General features: G+C 34.0%; 1 protein-coding gene across 1 annotated transcript; it reads right to left on the minus strand.

Annotated features, from left to right (window-relative positions):
* Window positions 1-4,632: 4,632 nt before the first annotated feature.
* LOC108368183 (uncharacterized) lies at window positions 4,633-21,566 on the minus strand. The gene is made up of 3 exons (XM_017622970.1): window positions 21,415-21,566; window positions 10,819-11,974; window positions 4,633-4,773 (listed from the first exon to the last, which is right to left on the minus strand). Exons 2-3 carry the CDS (start codon window positions 11,758-11,760, stop codon window positions 4,633-4,635), a joined length of 1,083 nt encoding a protein of 360 aa, XP_017478459.1. The 5' UTR covers window positions 11,761-11,974; window positions 21,415-21,566.
* Window positions 21,567-21,989: the final 423 nt, after the last annotated feature.

Consider the following 21,989-nt stretch of genomic DNA (forward strand, 5'->3'; position numbering starts at 1 on the left):
AAATCCTTTCACGTTTGTATACATTATGCAAATTTGCATAACATAGTAAATTGCATACAAATGTAAAACTAAGTATTTATCAAGATAGATTATCATAACACGAATGGAAATCTTTGTGTATATATTGCTTTAACGTTTGAAGGCTGTTGNGCCTAATGCACTTTTTCAAAGTTTCGATGGGTGATATCCAATCAAAGCTCGTATATACAAGAAATAATTTCAATATAAATATTTTTGAATTTTTATTAAATCCTTTCACGTTTGTATACATTATGCAAATTTGCATAACATAGTAAATTGCATACAAATGTAAAACTAAGTATTTATCAAGATAGATTATCATAACACGAATGGAAATCTTTGTGTATATATTGCTTTAACGTTTGAAGGCTGTTGTGTTTAGATTGACCAATGTTTTGCACCATCGTACAACAGTCCGTTTCGTATTGCTTTAATAACAGAGCTCGTTTTTGTGGCAATGATGTCCAGCAGTCGGTATGACGCAACTTGAATTTGACTTCACCATTTACATATAAATCGATCCTCTGATACTGCTTATTGGTGCTTCCCAAGGTATTTTACCTGGCCTTAGAGTTGTGAATTTAAAAAAAATGGATACTCTAAATAATCTATACATATAAATGTGACTGTCTGAACATCCCTTATGCGTGGAATTTTTTACCAGCTATAACAAAAGTCACATGAATTTGAAATTTGATATGAAGTCATACATATTTTACACCCTGGTGCGAAATAAAGCCAATTGACAATATTACCTTTTCAAAAGCGAAATAAAGTCAACAAAAATTTGGAAATAAAGTCATTGGCGCTATTTCCTCATTCAAATGGAAATAGCGTCAACAATGCTTAAAGTATGTCGATTCATAGAAAAAAATGTTGTTCTTACAATAAACATTGCCCCGTATGTGTTGTTTTTTAATAGATGAAAAAGGTTATTGCCAAATCCTCAGTGTTGTGATATTAATCCACACACAATCATGAACTACCACCAATTGATTTTATTAAAAAAATTTAAATTACGAATATGTAAAAACACGATGCGAAAAACTAAACGCCTGCGCACAGCTGGAATACGAGAAATATTTGAAGAAAGAGTGTAGAAATGATCCATAACTTGCAAAACATGTTTCGTTTCCACAAAAATAAAGCGAACACTATTAAATTGAAGAAACAGTCCATGTCCAAAAACGCCGGAAGAACACTGAAAGAATTCTGTGTTTTAAATTAGCATATTTTGAACGAATTCGGAATGTCTCAGGTGGAAAAGAAACCAACCTTTCTACAAGGAAACAATTATAGAAAAAGAAGCGGCGTAGCGTGACGTGGTGTGCGCGCCGGTCGCGCGGGGTACGCGGGGCGCGAACGCGACTCGCGTGGTGTGGCGCGCTAACGCGGGCCGCCGCGAAGCTAAGCCAATTTAATATTTGAAAGAGAAATAATGTCAATGGATTTTATTTCGTTTTTAAAAAGGTAATAATGTCAATTGAGTTTATTTCGCACCAGGGTGGGAAATAAAGTCAATTGACCTTATTTCCGTTGATCTTATTACCTGTCACCTTTGAATTGCATCAATGTAGAACAAGTCTCGTAAAAAAACTTTCAAACTTGATTTCCCAAAATTTTCATTTTTACATTTTCAATTTTACGCCGGATCAAATAGGCAGAAAAAACGTTTTAAACGTCCCATTGGCCAAAGCTCAAAACGTTGTCCTACCACTGCATTTAATCCTAGGACATATGTATGAAACTATATGGGTATTCGCACAGTCTTGCAAAACCTTTGCACGGTGCATGGATTGTACGGTTTGCAAAGCTGTCCCATAGGAAAACCGGTTTTTTTTCGTGAAATCCATCTGTTAATTCTAAAAAAATTGGATGCAAATAGCAACGCTTTTTGTCATCTTAAAGTGGTGTCCCAAAATTAAGTGAAGCCAAAATAAAAGGAGGTATTAATTTTTTATTCTCTCATCTAATACTTTTTCATCGGTTTATCTCTTTTTATGAATTTTAGGTTTTTGAGGTGAAATTTCTTAGGCGGCGGTATCGCAAAAATGGAGAGTGAAATTTTTAAAACTGAAAACGTTACATGAGTGAGAAGGAAGATATAGGTAGTATAGGGAAGGGGAAAAAAGAAAAAAAGCGACGCATGACGGGTACGAGTACCTACATATGTATATATGTATGTTTGAATGCACGTATGTATGTATACATATATATGTATGTATGAACGAACTCATTGCGCATTTCAGCTCTGCCGCTACCAAGCAATATATGTATAAATGATGCAAGCGTGCTTCGCGTAACTACATCCATTCGTACATATGTACATATGTTTGTATGGATATATTTATGATGAAGCAAACGGGATTCGTTGATGTACTGATGGGCATACGTATGTACAGCGATGTTTTCATGTATGAACATACATATGTATGTTTGAATGGTTGTATATATATTTGTTTGTGTATGTACATATGTTTGTGTACATGTATATATGCACATACATATGTAGTACAAGCGAAAACCAATCTAATAAGCTACTCGTTGATATAAATGAGAACTGTACTGATTGTCAAAAATTATGTGTTTGTTGTACATTTGTTCATGCTTGTCATTGTGCGTGTAATTTTCTAGAGTAGTTTTGTGCTCTTGCTATCTCCTTGTATTAACTCGTCCTTCGTTGGTATACTCTGATGAACATATGTGAGGATGATAGCAAGGCCAACTTATATAAGGTAGTGTTACAGGAGCAGTTGAAATTTTCGCCCGATGTTTCTTAAAGAAAGCCATAAACGTAGCGACCGTTGGTTCAACTTGGTGTTGTTTTGCTCTAGATTGCACCGTTTGTGGGCCTGTTGAATGAATTTATGTCTTGGTTGTATGAAAGATCAAAAAATTTGGATTTTCTGGCAAGTTGTACAACTTATCGCTACATTAATGGCCATGTTGTACAAACTCATTTAATTTGCGTTTATTTTGTACACTAAATAACCGAAAATGGATAACTCAGCCGAAATAGGTACGTGCTTTCGTTGAATTTTATAAATGTAAGCCGAAACTATGAAATTGTAAAAATGAGATTTTACAATGAGACTGCTCGCAAAATTGCAATGTTTGTGGGCAAAACGTCCAACTTGATTGCGGATTGATTTGAACCAACGTTTTGGGCTTGCATTATGTCAAAAGGATGTGTTTGTTGTAATTCATTCTGTCATTTACTACCATTATGCGTAGGCCAATTCATGAAATCATTTCATGCGTTTGAGTAGAAACTGAATGAATGAACACCATTTCATGATTTCAATTAACGCGAAATAGAGTTTATGCACTTAGTTTTTACTCAGATCGATGAAATGATTTCGTGAATTGGACTACGCATACATGTGATACTTATGCTTTTAATTTATGAGGTAATTTTATGTTTTTATACTCTTGCTACCACATGAATATATGAATTCGTGATAAGAATATATGAATTCGCCTTGGAAGATAGAAAGCGAGTAAGAATAAATGCCGAACAAAGGAATTTGTCTTCTTTCAACTTAAATAAATGCATTTTGCAAACAAAAGTGCGTACGTTACTTAGTGCCTTGGTAATGGCGAATTCGTAAGGATCTATTGATTGCATTATAAACATTTTCATTTATTTGTTAAACATACAATTACTTCCATTACAACCCGGTCCTATGGATGCTAGAAGCGCGAGTTCATATAAGGTGGTGTTACCGGAAAATGAATAAATAAATTATATGTATATCAGAAAATTAATAAGATGAAATGAAATTATTATTTGATTTCTAACCAAACCTATGTATGTAACTCAATCGCCTAATGGTTTGCCGAACCGTAAACATATGTTTACACATCCAATTTCGTATGTACATAGGTACCTGGTACTCACACCTTTTTTAAGAAGTTTCACTTCTATCATGTGTACGGTGTTACACACGCATTTTTTTTTTCATAGGACCTCAAATTTGTAAAATTATGAGCGAAATGAGCTTTTTGAACAACATAAGCTCTGTTTTCATGTTTCTGGCATAAGGGCGACGATATATAGAGATTTATAATTTGGTGTGATTTTTATTTAAATTTTTAGTATATGTTTAAAGTGATTTAGAAATATTATCATTGAAGCTTCTTTTTATGCAAATTTTTATACTTACGTACATGAAATTTTACATTGTTTTGTTTTTCTAAATAGAACATTTCCATTAATACAGCATTAAAATTGATGTCGTTTATTACATACATATGTATTGTGTGTGTAATTTTACCTGAATGCATTCCTAACATTAGGTTTGTTTTTTACATTTTTGGGCTAGTTTCGGACAAATGACCTAGAGGACCACATACACTATCTACCCCCGTGATCGATTCTGAAATTTCTAGAGTCTCTAGGGCTAGGTGAGGTAGTGTGATGAGCTGAGGGCACCTCAAAAAACCCATTTTCGTGCCCGAAACTAAGAGCTCAACCACCCACCGATGTAAAACCGTAGACCGTGTCAGTTGACACGCTACATCTACATATCTTATGGGATTTTCGTGTTAACGAAAACTCAAAGAAAAACAGCTAAATAGGCACATATTTATTAGCTAAAATTTTCATGTTTAACATTGTTCCTCTTCTTCTGGCAGTTTGACAGTTTTCAGAAACTTCGAGCTACTGAGAATCAAATATTGCTCGCTCAAAGTGGCTCTCAACAGCGCGAGAAACAACCAAAGAAACACAAATTGGGCATTTTCGGGCACCTGCGGGTGAGCAAAAGAGCAGACTTATTGTGCGTCCCGGTTTAAAGAATGCAAATTTTGGCAACCGAAAAATTGAAAATATCAAATTGATAGTAAGAACTTGTTTATGAATTTGAAGTATGATTTTTGTAAAATGGCGTTTTGAATACAATTAACAAAAATATTGAAACTATACTTTTCAATTGCAGCCAGAGTTTTTTTTTGAAGAAGAAGATATAAATGAATGTACTCATAGCATCACTAATGTAAACTAAACAGAAAGTTTTAAGGAACAGTTGCATAATTTTTAAATCAATCTAATCCTACTTCCTCAAGTCGAAAAACGTATAATTTATCTGATGTGCTGGTAAAAGAAGTTCAAATATTTTGTAATGAAGGAGTTAGGGGTCATTATCTTCAAATGGCTTTCGACTGTTCAGCCTAAAAGTGTTGAGGCCGAAATATGTTTTCCATCAGCAGGTTTTGTATGTAACAACTTCAGGTCAAAATTAGATGACTCCGCTTTGAATGCTTTGCTGCTCTTACGTGCACATTTTAAGTGCAATAATAACAACACCACCACAAAAAAAAGGTGTGTGCTTTTAACTAGACCCACCTACCAACATATATTTCGACCCCTGAATCCCATTCGGAGGTCTGTTTGACTCGTACACCCTAATAATTCGCCATTTCTTTATAGAGTAGCATGAACATATGAGAGATTTTTTTGTTGTATATTTTTGTTTAATGTTTTGTTTTTTTATTAATCATTACTTCCAGAAGTACCTGGTATTTACGTTGCTATTTGTGATGTATGTGTTCCTCAATCACATGGTTTTTTATATGCAATTTAAAAAATGTATTACGTTAAGATTTGTCTGTATTAATTAATATGTGAATTTTACAATCAGTTTATCGTAAATTTTAAATAGTTTTATTTCATGGTATGTTAAAATGGTTTCAGATATTGAATTTTTACTCATATTTATGAAAGTTACGTATAAAGTATCCCGAAATCCCGAGATCACAATTTTCCGCATATTTTGTCATCCCTAGTACACACGTATGTGTGTGTTTGTTTATTTGCTTTCTTCAACATATTCGATCGTGAGATACATTTGTCGTTTGAATTAACTAGATTTACTTAATTTCAGTTTATTCCATATTAGTTTGAATTTAACGTAATTTAACTTCAGTTTGACGTTATTTGATTTAATTTAATCTGATTTTATCATTTTTTTATGAAATTTAAATTTTATTCTATTTTAATGGACTATTTTAATCTTACTTGTTATAATTTATTTTAATTTTATTTTAATTTATTTGATGTTAATTTTAATTTATTTAATTTTAATTTCAATTGACTTTATTTTAATTTTATTTTGTTTTAATTTATTTTAATCTTATTCTAAAGTCAATTTTAATTGATCTCTTCATTTAAGTTAATCTATTTTAATATTTAGTTGATGTCAAACTTTCTATAATCACTCACTTTTCAAACCACTTCAGCATCGGCTTGTTTTTTTCTTTCAACACGCTTCGCTTTCAAAAGTTTCAAAATTGTTTTTACTTCACAAATTGTCAGAAACGGAAGTGGTTAGTTGGGAAGAGGTTGACAGTGATGGAGACGAAATGGTTTCGTCAGGAGAAGGAAGTGGTTCACCGATACAGGAAAAGCGAGACGGTTCCGCCAGCTCAGTGAAGAAGAGGTCGCAACAAGGAAGTGGTCATGGCGAGCCAGGCAGTGTTTCCGGCAGGAGGAAAGCCACTGAACCACGTTGCAATGGTGATACGCCGGTGGCCGGAAATGGAAGCGGCTGTGGAAACAGTAGCCGCGCTTTGAAGTGTCCCTGAAAAGGTGGCCGGCAAAGGCGAGCAGTTAAGCCGGAAGCCAAGGATGAGGTTATACATGTCCAGTCAATGAGGTTGACGCCGGCGAAAGAGCGAGATGCGGAAACACTGGGAAAGTTTCAGCGTGAGGAACCGGATTTATCAAGATATGCTAAAGGCAGTGCAGCACGAAGGCGGGCGTCTGGGTGTTATGGACAGATGATGCGGCATAGATCTGGCGAAAAGGGTGCCCACGAGAAGAGACATGGTCTGGTCACCACCAGTGGCCGGCAGAAGCACGACCATGTGAGATGGTGCACTCCCGGAGATAAGCCGGAAGCAATGTCCAGTAACGCATTGTGGTTGTACATGTCGCAGCAGAAGAAAAGCTTTACCTCCAAGCAAAGACTTGACTGGAAAGATCCGTTTAAGATTGACAAACGGCTGAAAGACGCAGTGCATCGAATCCAGACAATGGGGAGACCGAGGACCAAGATGAAAGTGGTCCACTTGGAAAGTCTTGCAGCGGTTGGAGCGGCAAGTGTGTCTGATCGGGACGATCAGACTTAGGTGGAGGGCAGTGTGGCGAATACTGCGGCAACGCGAATCGAACAACGAAAAATAGGCAGAATGTTCGAGGAATGACGTAGAATGTTCCACAAAGAGAAACGTCAGTTGGATGAACACTGCGAACAGCGAGAGAAAGAGAATGAGCGATGAACTTCAGAACGTTCGAGAGTTGCCATGAGTGCGAGCGCAGGTATATAAGAGCCACGACACAGCGGAGTTGAGTTAGTTACGAGATACAAGTCAGCAAGCTACAAGTAAAGTGAGCAGAGAAGTGAGTTGCGAATAAGCAAGCTATAAGTTTAATTGTGTTAACAAGTTTAGTAAAGCGTTGTTATTGCCTTAACAAGTATTGTAAAGAGTTTTTACTGTATTAGCAAGTATTGTAAATTGTTTGTTGTACAATAAAGTTAATTGTACTACAATTTGGTCATCGTGAGCATTTATTTAACAATCCAGCGATACGAGCCCGAGTATATTTGGGAAATCCCTCAAGGTGTCGAGGAAAATCGTAACAATACATTTTAGAAAAATGGGCGTGGCATCGCCCACTTATATCATATATGTGTATCTCCAAATTTGGTATACACACTGCGCTTATCCTCCTTAAGCACCGTCTTGAAATCGGAAAAAACCACGCGTTCCACCCGGTACGTATACACTAGGGATGTCAATTTTCGGGGTTTTGTCGATCCCGGGATTTTCGGGATCTGAAAATACAATCCCGGGATCCCGGGATTGTCCCGAAATTCAGGCAAAACTGCAACACATCTGTGATCATCCTATTATAGTATTTTAAATCAGATTGATATAACAAAAAAAAGTACAATTTATTGTAAATCATTTACATATTTATCAAGGCGATAAATCAGTATTTTCAATCAACAAAAAACAAACATAAAATTTAACAAACATATATGTATGTATTACAGGGCTGCATGAATTCATTCAAACTTCTAGACAAACAGAGTACAGTAGATTTGAATATATTATTTCACATACAAAACACTCAGCGTTTGGAATTTTGTAAGTTATGAATATACATTTTGTTTTATATTTTCTACCTTCAAATGGAAGAATATGAATGAATGAATGGAAAACATTCAAATCATTCAAACTCAGTTCGGTAAAAGTTTTTTTCTACAAACACGTTTTTTCGTATGTATTAGGAGCGTAGCAATACATACATACATACATTGTATGTTTGTACATATGTGCATAGAAAAAATATTTTTGGATATTCATACACAAAATTGTCATTTATTTCAATTCAATTTATTTTCACTTTGTTTGAATATTGTGATGTCGACACAAATATCAGAACAGCTATTCACTCAAATTCAAAAAAACTTTAAGCCAAAATCAATCATTCGTTTTGTATATGAATAATTCAAAAGCCGTTTTGAATGCATTCATGCAGCCCTCTAGTATGTATGTACATATCCTCATTAATTTATAACATAGTTTTTGTACTACAAGTACAAATGCATATACGGTCACAGAAATATTTTGCATAGATTTTTTTTTGCAATATTCAGAATATTTTTCATGGTATTTTTTTTGTTAATTTAAAAAAATATATATGTATGTGCAATTTTGAAGTTGCGAAAACATCCCGTCGACATTTTATATTTTTTTTTTGCTACAAAAAAATTCGTTATAAGGAAGAAAAGGCCCAACATCGTCAGTAAAAAAAATTCAAAAATCAAGGGAGTTTTTAGCAACTTTAAAATTGCACTTTATTGTATTAAATTAAATGGGCTATAAAACTGCATAATGGAATTTTTTGCAAAAATTATGATTAAAAAGTTTGATATTTTTATAATAATTTGGTGAACTTAAACCAACTTTCTCTAAAGTGTGAAATTTTGATTTACATGATTTTTGTTGTAAAATGAGCTATATATTTTTTTTATTTAACAAAAAAATACCATGAAAAATATTTTGAATATTGCAAAAAAAATCGATGCAAAATATTTTTGTAAGCGACTGTATTTGGTACAGCAGTAACTGCCTATGTAACTATATAACATTTTTTGAATCACGGTTTGAGATCAATTTACGATATTATCAGTATATTTAAGTAATAATAAAAAAGTTAACACATTTAAGTAAACAATAAATATATACGTGCATCACCTATTCCATTTCGAGCGAAGCAAAATTATTCCTTCTTTTGATGGTAATGCGATCTTAAAGAAATTATAGCATTAAGGGTTGCAAAAAAATTCTTAATTTGCCCTTGAGAGGGGATATTTGTGATAAAAATTTAATTGGCTAACAAAAAAATTTTTTCTAGTGCCCGAAAATATGCTCTCGAAAAGAGACTAGTAAAATTAAAACTGAGGTTGCTAATTAGGAATCTGAAGTCAGTTTTTCAAAATTCAAAATGGCGGATCCAAAATGGCGATCTATTTTTTTTTAATGGTTGGGTTTGTTCGAAAACCGGCATTCGAGAGTTTTTGGGGGTCGCCGATTACGAATCTGAAGTAAATTTTTTAAAATTCAAAATGGCGGATCCAAAATGGCGATCTATTTTTTTTTAATGGTTGGGTTTGTTCGAAAACCGGCATTCGAGAGTTTTTGGGGGTCGCCGATTACGAATCTGAAGTAAATTTTTTAAAATTCAAAATGGCGGATCCAATATGGCGATCAAATTAAAAAAAAATTACTAAAAATTAAAACGTTGATACTGAACGTTTTCAGCATTAACAAGGGTTGAAACTCGTTTCCAGTGGGTTTCTGAGCTTGCTGATTGTGAATCTGATGTCAGATTTTCAAAATTTAAAATGGTGGATCCAAAATGGCGACCAACTTAAAAATAAATTATTGGATTTGTTTGAAACTCTTAACCGCCATTTTGAATTTTGAAAATCTGACATCAGGTTCATAATCAGCAATCCCAGAAACCCCCTGGAAACGAGTTTCAACCCTTGAAAATGTTTAAAACGTTCAGTATCGACGTTTTAATTTTAGTAATTTTTTTTTTTAATTTGATCGCAATATCACATCCGTTATCGGCGACCCCAAAAACTCTCGAGTGCCGATTTTCGAACAAATCCAACCATTTAAAAAAAATGGATCGCCATTTTAGATCCGCCATTTTGAATTTTGAAAAACTGACTTCAGATTCCTAATTAGCAACCTCAGTTTTAATTTTACTAGTCTCTTTTCGAGAGTATATTTTCGGGCACTAGGCCCATTCTAACTGACCAAGACAGGTATGTAATTGAGGGTATGTTCCCCAATAATATCACAGTAAGTATATGTAAAAACCAGATTTTTAGCTGCATTTTAACATGTCAAGAAAATAAAACATTGAGAACATCCGCGTTTTTATAAAAAACCGATCAGCGCGAGCTTGAGGTACCGTTTATGAATTTCCAAAAAAATAAAAAATTTTGAACCACTCCAATATATACATACATACTCTTTAAGAAATAAAAGATAAGAAATTTATTAAAATTCCAGAGAAAAGGTTTTACTATTCAAAAGAAAAAATATTGATTTTTGTGGTTCGGAGACCGAACTACATACATAAGAAAAAAATAGTGCGAGATCGATTTTGTTGAATGGTGTAATGAATGTTATGGAAAAAATTCTAAAATTGCTTGTCTTATTACGAATCCTAATTGATTTACTATATTTAAAGAAGAAATCCAAACTGACCTGTACACACTGATCCTCCTTAACGATAAGCATCTGTTTACAGCAGGCAATGACTTCCTTCAAAGTGCCAACTTGTTTTTGTATAACACTTAATTCGGTGCGCAACGATAAGTTCTCCGCATTAGCCATCTGTAGAGCAAGCTGTGCATTAGCAAGTTCAATATTGGCATGGCGACCGCGACTCTGGGGATCCTCATCGTCAGAGTCTGGTCCAGCGGTGGCACCGATAATAGTACCTTCTTCTTCTACCAGCGGCCTTTCCGAATCTGCACTCGTTAGCTCGACTGTATCCTTTCGTCGAAAGCAGCGCGTAAGCTCCTGCTCATCGGCCAATTGTCTGCGTAATGTGACGATCTCATCGCGCAAGTCTTGCACGGCCGTCTGGCGAGCTAATCGCTTGATGCGCAATTCTTCTTTGAATTCTTCGAGTGTTTGTTCTCCTGCTACAGTATTGCAGAGTGCGTGTGAGTCTTGTGAGTTAAGTATGCGGTAAGCTCGAACGCTGCCTCCTGCCAATTTATCGTCTGTGCGCGGTTCCTCATACAGCATTTTAGTAGAGCCCGATGCTTCTTCGTCGCTTTCTGCCATCGCATTATCCTTATTTCTCTGACTTGCTTTTGTATTTTTTATCATCAATTGCGCATTTACATTTTCGCAACGTTTCAAAATTGAGGCAAAATCCGCGGGCAGCTCATTTTTGTTGGTACTGCTGTTATTAAGTTCACTTTCCCTTCGTGCGGCAACATTCGGCACGAGGTCTAATATCAAATCGCCATTCTCTACTTCCCACCACCAGGCATCGTCGTCGTGAGGCGGTTGCATATGCGGCTGTGGTGCCGTTGATATTGTAGATTGATCGCCGAATGTTGTTATGGTACCAACATGTGTGGGATGTTCTCTTTGCTCCGCCATCTCTCTCAGCGGCGATTTTATATTGTCCATGTCGGTGAATGCTTTGGTATTTTCTTTGTTTAATGTATGTTCGTTCGATTTCCTACTGCGAAGTATAGTGACTGATCAGTACCAAAGACAACAATTTTCGTCTTTCGAACCAAGCAAAGGACCGACTGACCCTCCCGTTGATTGGCCTCGTTAATTTGTTACCATTCATATACTTATACTATAAACTTTGTCGCGTTCGTCTTAGCCTGTACAACTGCGTTTTAAATTGTTAAAAATATTTATGCATATAATTATGTACGTATGAATGTAAAAATGTTCGAATGAATTTAATTATTAAAAGTTTTATTAAACAAAAACCAGGATTCTCACTGATAAAAACACAGTTGTGAAGTTTTCGCTTATCTTATGAACTTTGAAATAATTGACATTGTGTTTGTTCACATACGTTTTTAAGTACATATACATATACGTTTGTATGTGTTTACTCTTTAACATCTACATACGTATAAATATCTAACAATTTTCTCAAAAGCTCATTAATTTTAAGTTTCCCGGTTATCAGAAAACGAAAAAATATATATATTTCTAACCACATATTAATCATATGGGCAAATATACTTTTAATGTAGATTTTTTCATCAAATTATAGTCAGGGAGCTAGCGAGAGTAAAACTGTGCCGATTTTATCGTCAAAGACAACATATCGGGGACTTAAATTCACTGCTGTAGATTAACAGAAAACAACACTTACATCGCACCTTGGGACTATTTGGTGTCAGGAGGGTTCACATTGTGTAATAAAAAATTAAAAATAACCTTACTTTATCGTCGTTGGCCTTTTGTGTGGTTATCAATTAACATTGGACGATGTCAAAAATTGATCACTTACACTTATTTAGCGGGACAAGGTACCGCTTACAAGCGCGCAAAAATGTCAAAATTTTGGCGAAAATCGACCTATGACATCGCACTCTAAATATATCATGGACATAGAGTAACGCATTATACATAAGCGTGGGCCGAAAATCTGCTTTTTATAAGCTTTTATTTAACTTGGTCATGCCGCGGAAATTTCCAATCGATTTTAAACTAACTTCCCGACAAGTTAGAGACTTGAAATTTTCAGTCACGATGACAATGCAATTTATTATATAAATGAATTCCCCATATGGCCCAGGGTCTTGATTCAAAGGCGGTCAAAAAATAGTAAGATTTATGGCTAACAGAGCGTAATTTGCCAAAGAACGTAAAACCACTATAAAATTGTTAAAGCTGCCGGCGATAGTGTAGCAAAGCATTTGTGTCAAGTTCTAGATAACAACCTTGTCTAGATATGAACCTCGTTGTAGAAATTAGAAGACTCCAGATGTCGCCCCGCCAGAAGAAGTTAAATATTGCGCCTAAATATATGCAATTTACATATGCTACAGCGGAAATGGACGACACGTCATATCTTTAAATGAAATTAACTGCTGCTATATGTACATATGTATGTTTATACAAAACGTAAGCAAACATTTTGCTAGCATAGTCTTCTGTTCTCTTTCATTGCAAGTTGAATTATTTTAATATCTATTGCAAAATTTTGTACATAAAATGAAATAACACTTTTTAATATACAACGCTTTTATAAATGGACTAAAAATTAGAAAATAAACTAATGTAAAAAAAATATTTTTTAAAAACAATTGTTTTAAGCTTTTATTTAACATGTACAATCAAAGGAATAAAATAAAGTAGTTTAACAAAAGATTTTTTAGCATGAAAATTTTGTCAAAACTGCACTAAAATGAATAAAATAAAATAAGTTAAGGTCTCGTTACAGTTACTAAAAGCCATCTAGTGAAAGGAGTTATTCAAACTCTAATGAAAATTACTAACAATTTGTACTAATTTACTTCGTTTTTAATTCGGCGAATTCAGCGTGCATGCATAATTGGTTAGGTATGTATATGTATGTATGTATGCAGATATTTAAATGCCGGTTTGCTATTCGCGCGACAAGCTTTTTTAAAAACGAAGTAAATTAGTACAAATTGTTAGTAATTTTCATTAGAGTTTGAATAACTCCTTTCACTAGATGGCTTTTAGTAAATTTAACGAGACCTTAACTTATTTTATTTTATTCATTTTAGTGCAGTTTTGACAAAATTTGCTTGCAAAAAAGTCTTTTTTTAGACTACTTTATTTTCTTCCTTTGATTGTACATGCTAAATAAAAGCTTGTTTTTAAAAAATATTTTTTTTACATTACTTTTTCATTTTTTGTCAGTGCTATCAGATCTGCACGATTCGTTCTATTTTAAAAAATGAAGTGTCAGATTAAAAAACTTGACCTGTAGACAATAGAGGTTTATTTTTTTAAAGAGTTGCCACCTGTTAAAAAATTAAATTCAAACTATTAAAATAAGTTAAATGAGTTATTAAAATATTGGTATCAGTAGAAATGGGTGTGAAAAGGGTTTATTTCTTAACTACATGTAGCAGGGTTGCCACCTATTTAAAAAATCGATATGCATATGTATTAAGGGAATTAGGTAATTGAAATACATAGGTATCACCAAATGGGGACAGAGGTTTAAGAAGGTTACAGCTTATAAATATTTTGAAGAGGGTTGCCACCTGTTTGTAAAGGCCAATTTTGTTAAACTAAAATAACAACTGTTTCAAACCGAAATACATTGTCAATCAGTGATTTGTTCTTTCTTGCTAAATATGCCCAATTTTTTCCTTTGGCTGAAACCCATATTGGTATATGTACATATTTCCGTTACCTTATTCCCTTAATTAAAGTGAATTTGATTTTTTCAAAAAGAGACAACCCTTCTACGTGTCGTTAAAAGTAAAGCATTTTGAAAACCATTTCAATGGATACCCATATTATAATATCGAATTCATTTAACTTATTAAATAATTTTAATAAAATTTGTAACAGGTGGCAAGCCTTTACAAAAAATAAATCTTTATTGCACATTTGCAGGCCAAGCCCTGTCATTTGACACCTCACTTTTGAAAATAGAACGAACTATATGTACATACCTAGTATGTAAATGCCACAAGAACCCAAATTGTCAACTTCAAACCGCATTTATAGTGCAAGTATGAAAGTTATCCAAAAACAAATTGCATTCTTCAATTTAACGTCCTCAATTTATTAAGAAGCGAATTTTCATTTAAATCCGTCCATAATTCAATTTTTGCCCACATTTTATATAGAAGAGAAGCACTGTGCGGCGGCGACTTTGCCGATCACTTACACTCACTCATTTTTTTTTTGAGAGCGCGCCCAGGAACTCGTTTTCGTACTTGGCAGCACTGTGGATTTCTTCTTCCCGCATTTTTTAATATTACTATAAAACAGTATTTGTAACTAAACGCAATTTTCCTGGCAATATAAACAGTGAAATATAAAATAGATATGAAGAATATTGCAACTTTTGTTCGTTGTGTTTAATGAAAAGTTTATCCATAAATTTCTCTATAAATGCCCATACATGTTTTCGATACAGTCATAGTTGCCAACTTAGTGCTTTAAGCACTAGATTTAGTGCTTTTTGAAAACTAAAACGCCAAATAAAATTGTTTAGTGCCTAGTGCCCTTTTTAGTGCTTTTTTTAACTAAAATTCCTGAATTTACAAGAATCTACAAATTTAAATGCACTAAAATGCAAACCATGATTGATAAAAAAATGAAGTTGCAAACCCACGTTCTTGCGTTCTTGTAAAATTGTACTCGCGTTGAAAATGGTAGCACGCAGATAAGTTAAGTATTTATTTCTTTATTTTCTTGATTATAATCAATAATTATTGATTGATTACACAGTTCGAAAAATTTGATCTCTTTTTGCCACCTGAGTGAGGTTTTTGTAGATTTTTCAGTGCTGAATCCAAAACTGGCTGCAGAATTTCTCTACCACGTCAGAATTTTGAGATATCCTAACCTCTAAGTCTAAAAACACGGTTTTTCACAATATTTGGAGTTATATTATAAAACAACAAATTTTTTCGCTCATTTCTACTTAAAATTCAATTTCGTTTGTTGCGATTCGATTGTTTTTCTCCAGATGTACCAGTTTTAATGTGCAGTACTTCGGTATTACTTCGTAAGCATGAATGGGTATTTATCAGACAACAGCATGAGTTTACTCACTTGCATCTAAACAGTATGAACTCGTTGCTGTGAACTCTATAAGGTTAGTGAGAAACACCGTACAAACAATGAGATTCATAGTTAGTTTTGAAATCAATGTTTAGCTGCAGTGTACTCATTTGATTTCAAATATGGCATTGATATACTCTTTCCAAATCAAGTGAAGCGAGTGAAAAATGCCGTTATGAAAAGCAAGTCGAGCAATCGAGTGACACCCATTGATTTCAAACAATTAGTAGAGAATACGACAATTTTGAAAAAAATGGATATTGATGAAGTATTTTTTTAAATATATAAGTTATATATTTATTTTACTATTTAATATTATTAGTTTACCTGACGTACATTTATATAATTAGTCTACAAAAGAAATGCAATGTTACCTCAGAAGACATCGGCTTTATAAGGGACTTGAAAAATAAGTTGCTTTATTATTTAAAAACAGTTGCTGTTGAAAACTAACAGATTTGCACAAAATTGTGCTTTTTTATACCCGCCAGCAAAAGAGCTGGAGAACTTTACCGAATCTGAGCAAAGGTACACAAACGAGAAATGTTTACAAATTATGAGAACGTTAATTGAGAATTCTGACAGTACAACGGAACCACAAATTACGGATACACCTTTGTTACCTTCAGACAACTTTGAGCTGTTTTCAGGTCTTCTTAAACAACCTACCTTTGTGAGCAGAACTGATAAAGCTACTGCAGAGCTGCGGCGATATGAAAATATTGAGGTATATTTTCATACGGACTTCGATATAATTAATTGGTGGGTGCCGCTGCTGCATAAACTCAGTCGTAGAGTAATAGCCACTCCTTCAACTACCGCATCGTCAGAAAGAGTTTTTTCTTCTGCTGGAAATGTTATTTCTGACAAAAGATGCCACCTTTTGTCAAATGATGATGCCCTTAATCAGTTGATATTTTTGCATTATAATATTAACAAAAATTGTCTTTGCAAATGTTTTTTCTTTGATACTTTCATTACAGCAGTTATGCCATGCACTTGTTTTTCAAATCAAGCACTTGTTATTTGAATCGAGCACTTGATAGTGTGAATTACTCACTCAACCGACGATGTTTTTTCAATGATATCGCACGTTATGTTTGGAAATAAATGAGTGCGAGTGTATCCATGCAGCTCTCTAGTATTTATTTATACATGTAAATAGTGTTTCTTTTTTTCCTTTTGTTTACCACAAACTGTTATGAAAAAAGAGTATCCTTTGATAAAAAATTTAGTGCTTTTAGTACGGTAAAACGCTCTTTTTTCCAAGGTTTGGTGCTTTTTGAAATTCAAAAGTTGGCAACACTGGTTACAGTGGCTCTACTGGAGAATGTTATAAAAAATACACACTTTGACAGCGCTCTTACGAGAGAAAGAGTTTCATATCTAGTTATCCATGACAATAGGTTTGTCCCGCTTATGTGATGTAAGCGCATTATTTTTACATGTATAATACGTATCTCTATGTCAATGATAAATTTAAAGTGCGATGTCATCGGTCGATTTTCCCCAAAATTTTGACATTTCTGCGCGCTTGTAAGCGTACATTGTCCCGCTAAATAAGTGTAAGTGGTCAATTTTTGACATCATCCAATGTTAATTGATAACCACACAAAAGCCCAACGACGATAAAATAAGGTTAGTTTTAAATTTTTTATTACACAATGATATTGCTCTAGGAAGGCGTTGTCCCGCTAACTGGGTGTAAGTGGTTCGTTTACGTGATTATATTAAAAATCTTATCATACTTTTATCGACGATAAAATAAGTCACTAAAAACTGTCGCTAGCTCCCGGACTAGTAGCTAAACAATTGCAATGCATTGAAACCGATCAAGAGCTACTTGCTTTAAAAAGCAAACAAAAAGTCTTGCTTACGCTATTTTGCAGTCAGCAATTCAAACCCTGGTAAGTGCAATCCCTAATTGCCGACATAAACTGCGTGCATGTGAACTATGCAAACAACGAAACATGCCTTGGCAGCAGCTTATCAAGCTAACCTAATATTAGGTGCGTTCGTTTAAAATCTCCAGTAAAAACCAAGCAACTGCCAAATTCCGGCGAAATGTCATTTGTTCTCTCACAAGAGAAAAATATCCCAAATAGTACGCGAACAGAAAATTTGCAGAAACTTGCAAGTTAGATGAAGAGCTGATATAATTTTTGTTTACATTCAAAAGTGTAAAATTTAAAACGTACGAAAAGCCATCACAATATGTTATACTGACACAGTTTATTGATTAAACAAATAACTACTTATTTCTTACAAGTTTAATTAGTCGCATTTTGTAATTTTTAACTTCCAAACCATTCAATTCAATTTTGTGATTTGCGTAAATGCAACCAGCTGTTTTTGATCAGCTGTTTTCCTGTTGGCAAATTGCAGAAACCAGCAGCTTTCCCTCAAAATGAAATGTCACTTTGCTCTCTCAATTTCCCCTACTTTGCAAGTTTTTTGCGTACGCGAACGCAAAAACTTGTAAGTTTTGGTTAAACATGAACAATTAACAGCTACGCGAACGAANATCAGCTGTTTTCCTGTTGGCAAATTGCAGAAACCAGCAGCTTTCCCTCAAAATGAAATGTCACTTTGCTCTCTCAATTTCCCCTACTTTGCAAGTTTTTTGCGTACGCGAACGCAAAAACTTATAAGTTTAGGGTAAACATGAACAATTAACAGCTACGCGAACGCAACTACTCACGCACGCCGCCAATTTACTGTCAAAAATTTCTCATGCACATACAACTTGTATGGGACCAACCGAAATTGAACGGCGTGCGTATTAAGCTAACTCTATTTCCAATTTTTGTTCTGCGTGACATTTTGATTTGACATTTCGCTCAATGAAATCAAATGCAAACGCATGCAAGCCAATTTGGGTGGCGCAAGGAAAGAAATTATACGGCGTGCGTACCAGAACGCAAGCCGCGAATATTAGGTTAGCCTGTATAGCAGACTGATTCGTTGGTTGAATTTCGTTTTTTGTTCAGAAAAATAATGTGTGAGCATCAGGGCTGCCAGTTTAGCTCTTTTCCCGTCAAATCTGGCTCTTTCGAAGTCCATTTAGTGGCAGGAAATGAGAAATAGCGGGAAGCGGGAAATTCAGCGGAAGATTTCATCAGTCCACTCAAAGATGTGAAATATGATGGACAGGAAAGTTTTGCCAGCTACATAATTTCGAAAATGGGGTTGACGAAACTAGGTTTCCGAACGCATGAAGAAAGTGATCAAAATTCTACTTTGTTAATTGTTTATCTGAGAGCGGTCTGTACAAGCCGACTGCATACATTGGAAATTTTAAATCCAAAATTTGTTAAAGTTAGTGGTGATACGCTAACCACAAAGCCTAATTTTTTGCAAAATCTGATAAGATATTTAAAAGTTTGACCAAAATATTTTAAAAAGGTTTTAGTTGGGAAGAAAATTCTTTAAGGCAGTGTCACACGATGTTTTGAGACAACATCGAGTGTTTTGAGCATAGATTTTTGCTGCCCGATGTTTTATCAACATCAACTTTTGCTTCGATGTTCATTTTTTATTATTTAAATTCGTTAATTGGGCTGAATACTCAAAAACGTTCTAAAAATTCTGAGTAAAAAGTTTAAAATTTACATTAAAATCTTTTGAATTTTCCCTTGTTTTACACAAAGTTTAGAAATTATATTTTTATATTTTTTGTTGTAGTATGAACCATATTTTTTATAAAAAAATAACGAAAAAAATAAAAATTGCGGCGTACATTGTAAAAATTTCTCTTATCGGCAGTGTATATTTACCACTTTTTGTTTTTTTTCATAGTTTTGCATTATTCATTTATTTTTCGTAAAAGTATCTAACTTTTTTATAATTTATTGAATTAATTGTTATTCAAATGACTTGTTATGTTTTGCTGAGTTTTTGTTATTCTTCGAAATTTTACGTTTTAAACGAAATGCGTAAAAAGTCGCATGTATAAATAGTCGAGTTTAACCTCATCATCAGTATATAACCTGATCCTGAGCCAAGCTCACTTTTCTTAAAAAAAAACATTAAAAATCGATGTTTTCGCACATCGATGTTTTTTACCCGATGATTTACCAACATCGAACAGCAAAACATCGATGATTGAAACATCGATGTTATTTGGTCGATGTCGCAGCCCTAGTGCCGTCGAGTTAGCTCGAATATCTTACTTTTCAGTCGAGAAATGTAATTTCGAAATTTTCAAATTACTACGGTGTATTTTTCTCACAAACATATGACTCAAAACAAAACGGCGATAAGAGGAAGTCTCTACGAGCAGCAGCACCCGAGATATAACGATTTGAAGAAGTACATGATTAATCAGAATCACAAAAAAATCCAAAAAAAGAAAAAAAAATCCTCGAATACGGACACATGACATAATTTTTTTACGAAATCCGTCCGACTTAAAAATACATACATACATATGTATATGTTTCTATGCATATATGTACGTATGTGCAATATGCACTTATGTATGTCTTATGTATAGAGACTTCTCAGCCTACAGCTTGCATTTTCACAACCACTTCACTTTTTTCCTTTATGCTTAAATGATATTTATTAAATGATAGATAAGTGCTATGTATATATGTATGTACATTAGACCACGTCAAAAAAATAAAGGTCCTGCAATGTGACCGCAATCTGACTCAGACCTTGAATTTCCTCTCTCTACGATAATTTTACGCACATCGAGTTTTATTTTTCCCATATGAATTACACGTAAGAGAATGAGTTATTCTCTTTTGAGCTCAATATAATTTTCTAGGATTAATCAAAATGCTCGGAACTATAGGAAGACGTTGATTGCATGCCATTTAAATATTATGCATGCTCAGATTCTTTACATTATGGCACTTTAATGGAGTATAATCAATATATTCTTACACTTTCGAACGTTTTGATTGATCCTAGAAAATTATATTCACCGCAAACATTACTCATTTTCTTACGTATAATTCATATGGGAAAAATAAATACTTGATGCTCCACCTCATAGAATTGTCGTAGAGAGGGGAGATTCATGGAGGATCATTACTATATCAAAAACCAAATCTGAGTCAGATTGCGGTCGCATTGCAAGAGTTTTATTTCTTTTAACCGGTCTAATATATATATGTACATGTAACTGTAATTTATATTCCAAGTTCACGCGATATGTATTACAATACATCTTTACATAAGTATATATCGTCGTTTAAAGAACAAAACCGCGTATGGTCATTCTGCAAACCGCGTAACTGACATTGGCTGCCAAAAATTTAATTTGCTCACACAAGCTCTTGGCTCAATCCTTATCCATTCGTCCTGAAATATACTAGCCAGAAGTGCTATTGCTTTATAAAAAAGAGAACCATTTTGAAATATGAGTGTTTTTACTCTCTAGAAAATAATTTATGCAACCTCACATACGCTTTTTTGCATTATCTTGATACGCGGTTTTTCATTTAGTTGATACGCGGTTTTGTACTTTAAACGACGATATGTAGATATAAATGTGTGACTCGTCCTTATCTCTTCATGTCATACAGGCTTTACACTCAAAATTAAATATGAGAATTATAAACAAGTAAGTATTTCTGTAGGTTTTTTTCACTTTACAGTATTTTAATTTGTTTTTTTTTTTTTTTTTATTGCTAGAACGTCTGTGTGAAATTTTTAGTTTGGTTCGTGCAACTTATCGCCAGCAGTTCTCTTGAAAAACTGACAGCGCGTGCTATTTTTAACAAAGATATACGTACCAGAAAGAAAATTTCATACTGTTCACACAAACTTGTACGATCCCAACGAACGAGTTCATATGAATTTGCTTATTTTAATTTTTCATTGGCGGAGGAAATGTTGACGTGAAAGTTTTTGTTTCTTTGCATTGTTAATCTAGAAAGGCATGGTAGGATTGACCCATGGTGGAATTATACAAGGTGGTTGTGACAAGCTGGTTTGATATTCCTTAACTAAATGTTGTACTTTGGGAGAACGATAGAAACCAGGGCCCTTTTCTTAAAGTAGTGAGTAAAGCAAGGAATGAAACCGAATCAAAATAACGTTTCGGTTTCAGTTTTTACAAAGTGTTTCGGTTCCGGTTTCGGTTTCGGTTTTGAACT

This window comes from Rhagoletis zephyria, unplaced genomic scaffold, assembly GCF_001687245.7.
Source record: "Rhagoletis zephyria isolate East Lansing unplaced genomic scaffold, Rhagoletis_zephyria_1.1 Rzeph_scaffold_03000, whole genome shotgun sequence".
NCBI lineage: Eukaryota > Metazoa > Arthropoda > Insecta > Diptera > Tephritidae > Rhagoletis > Rhagoletis zephyria.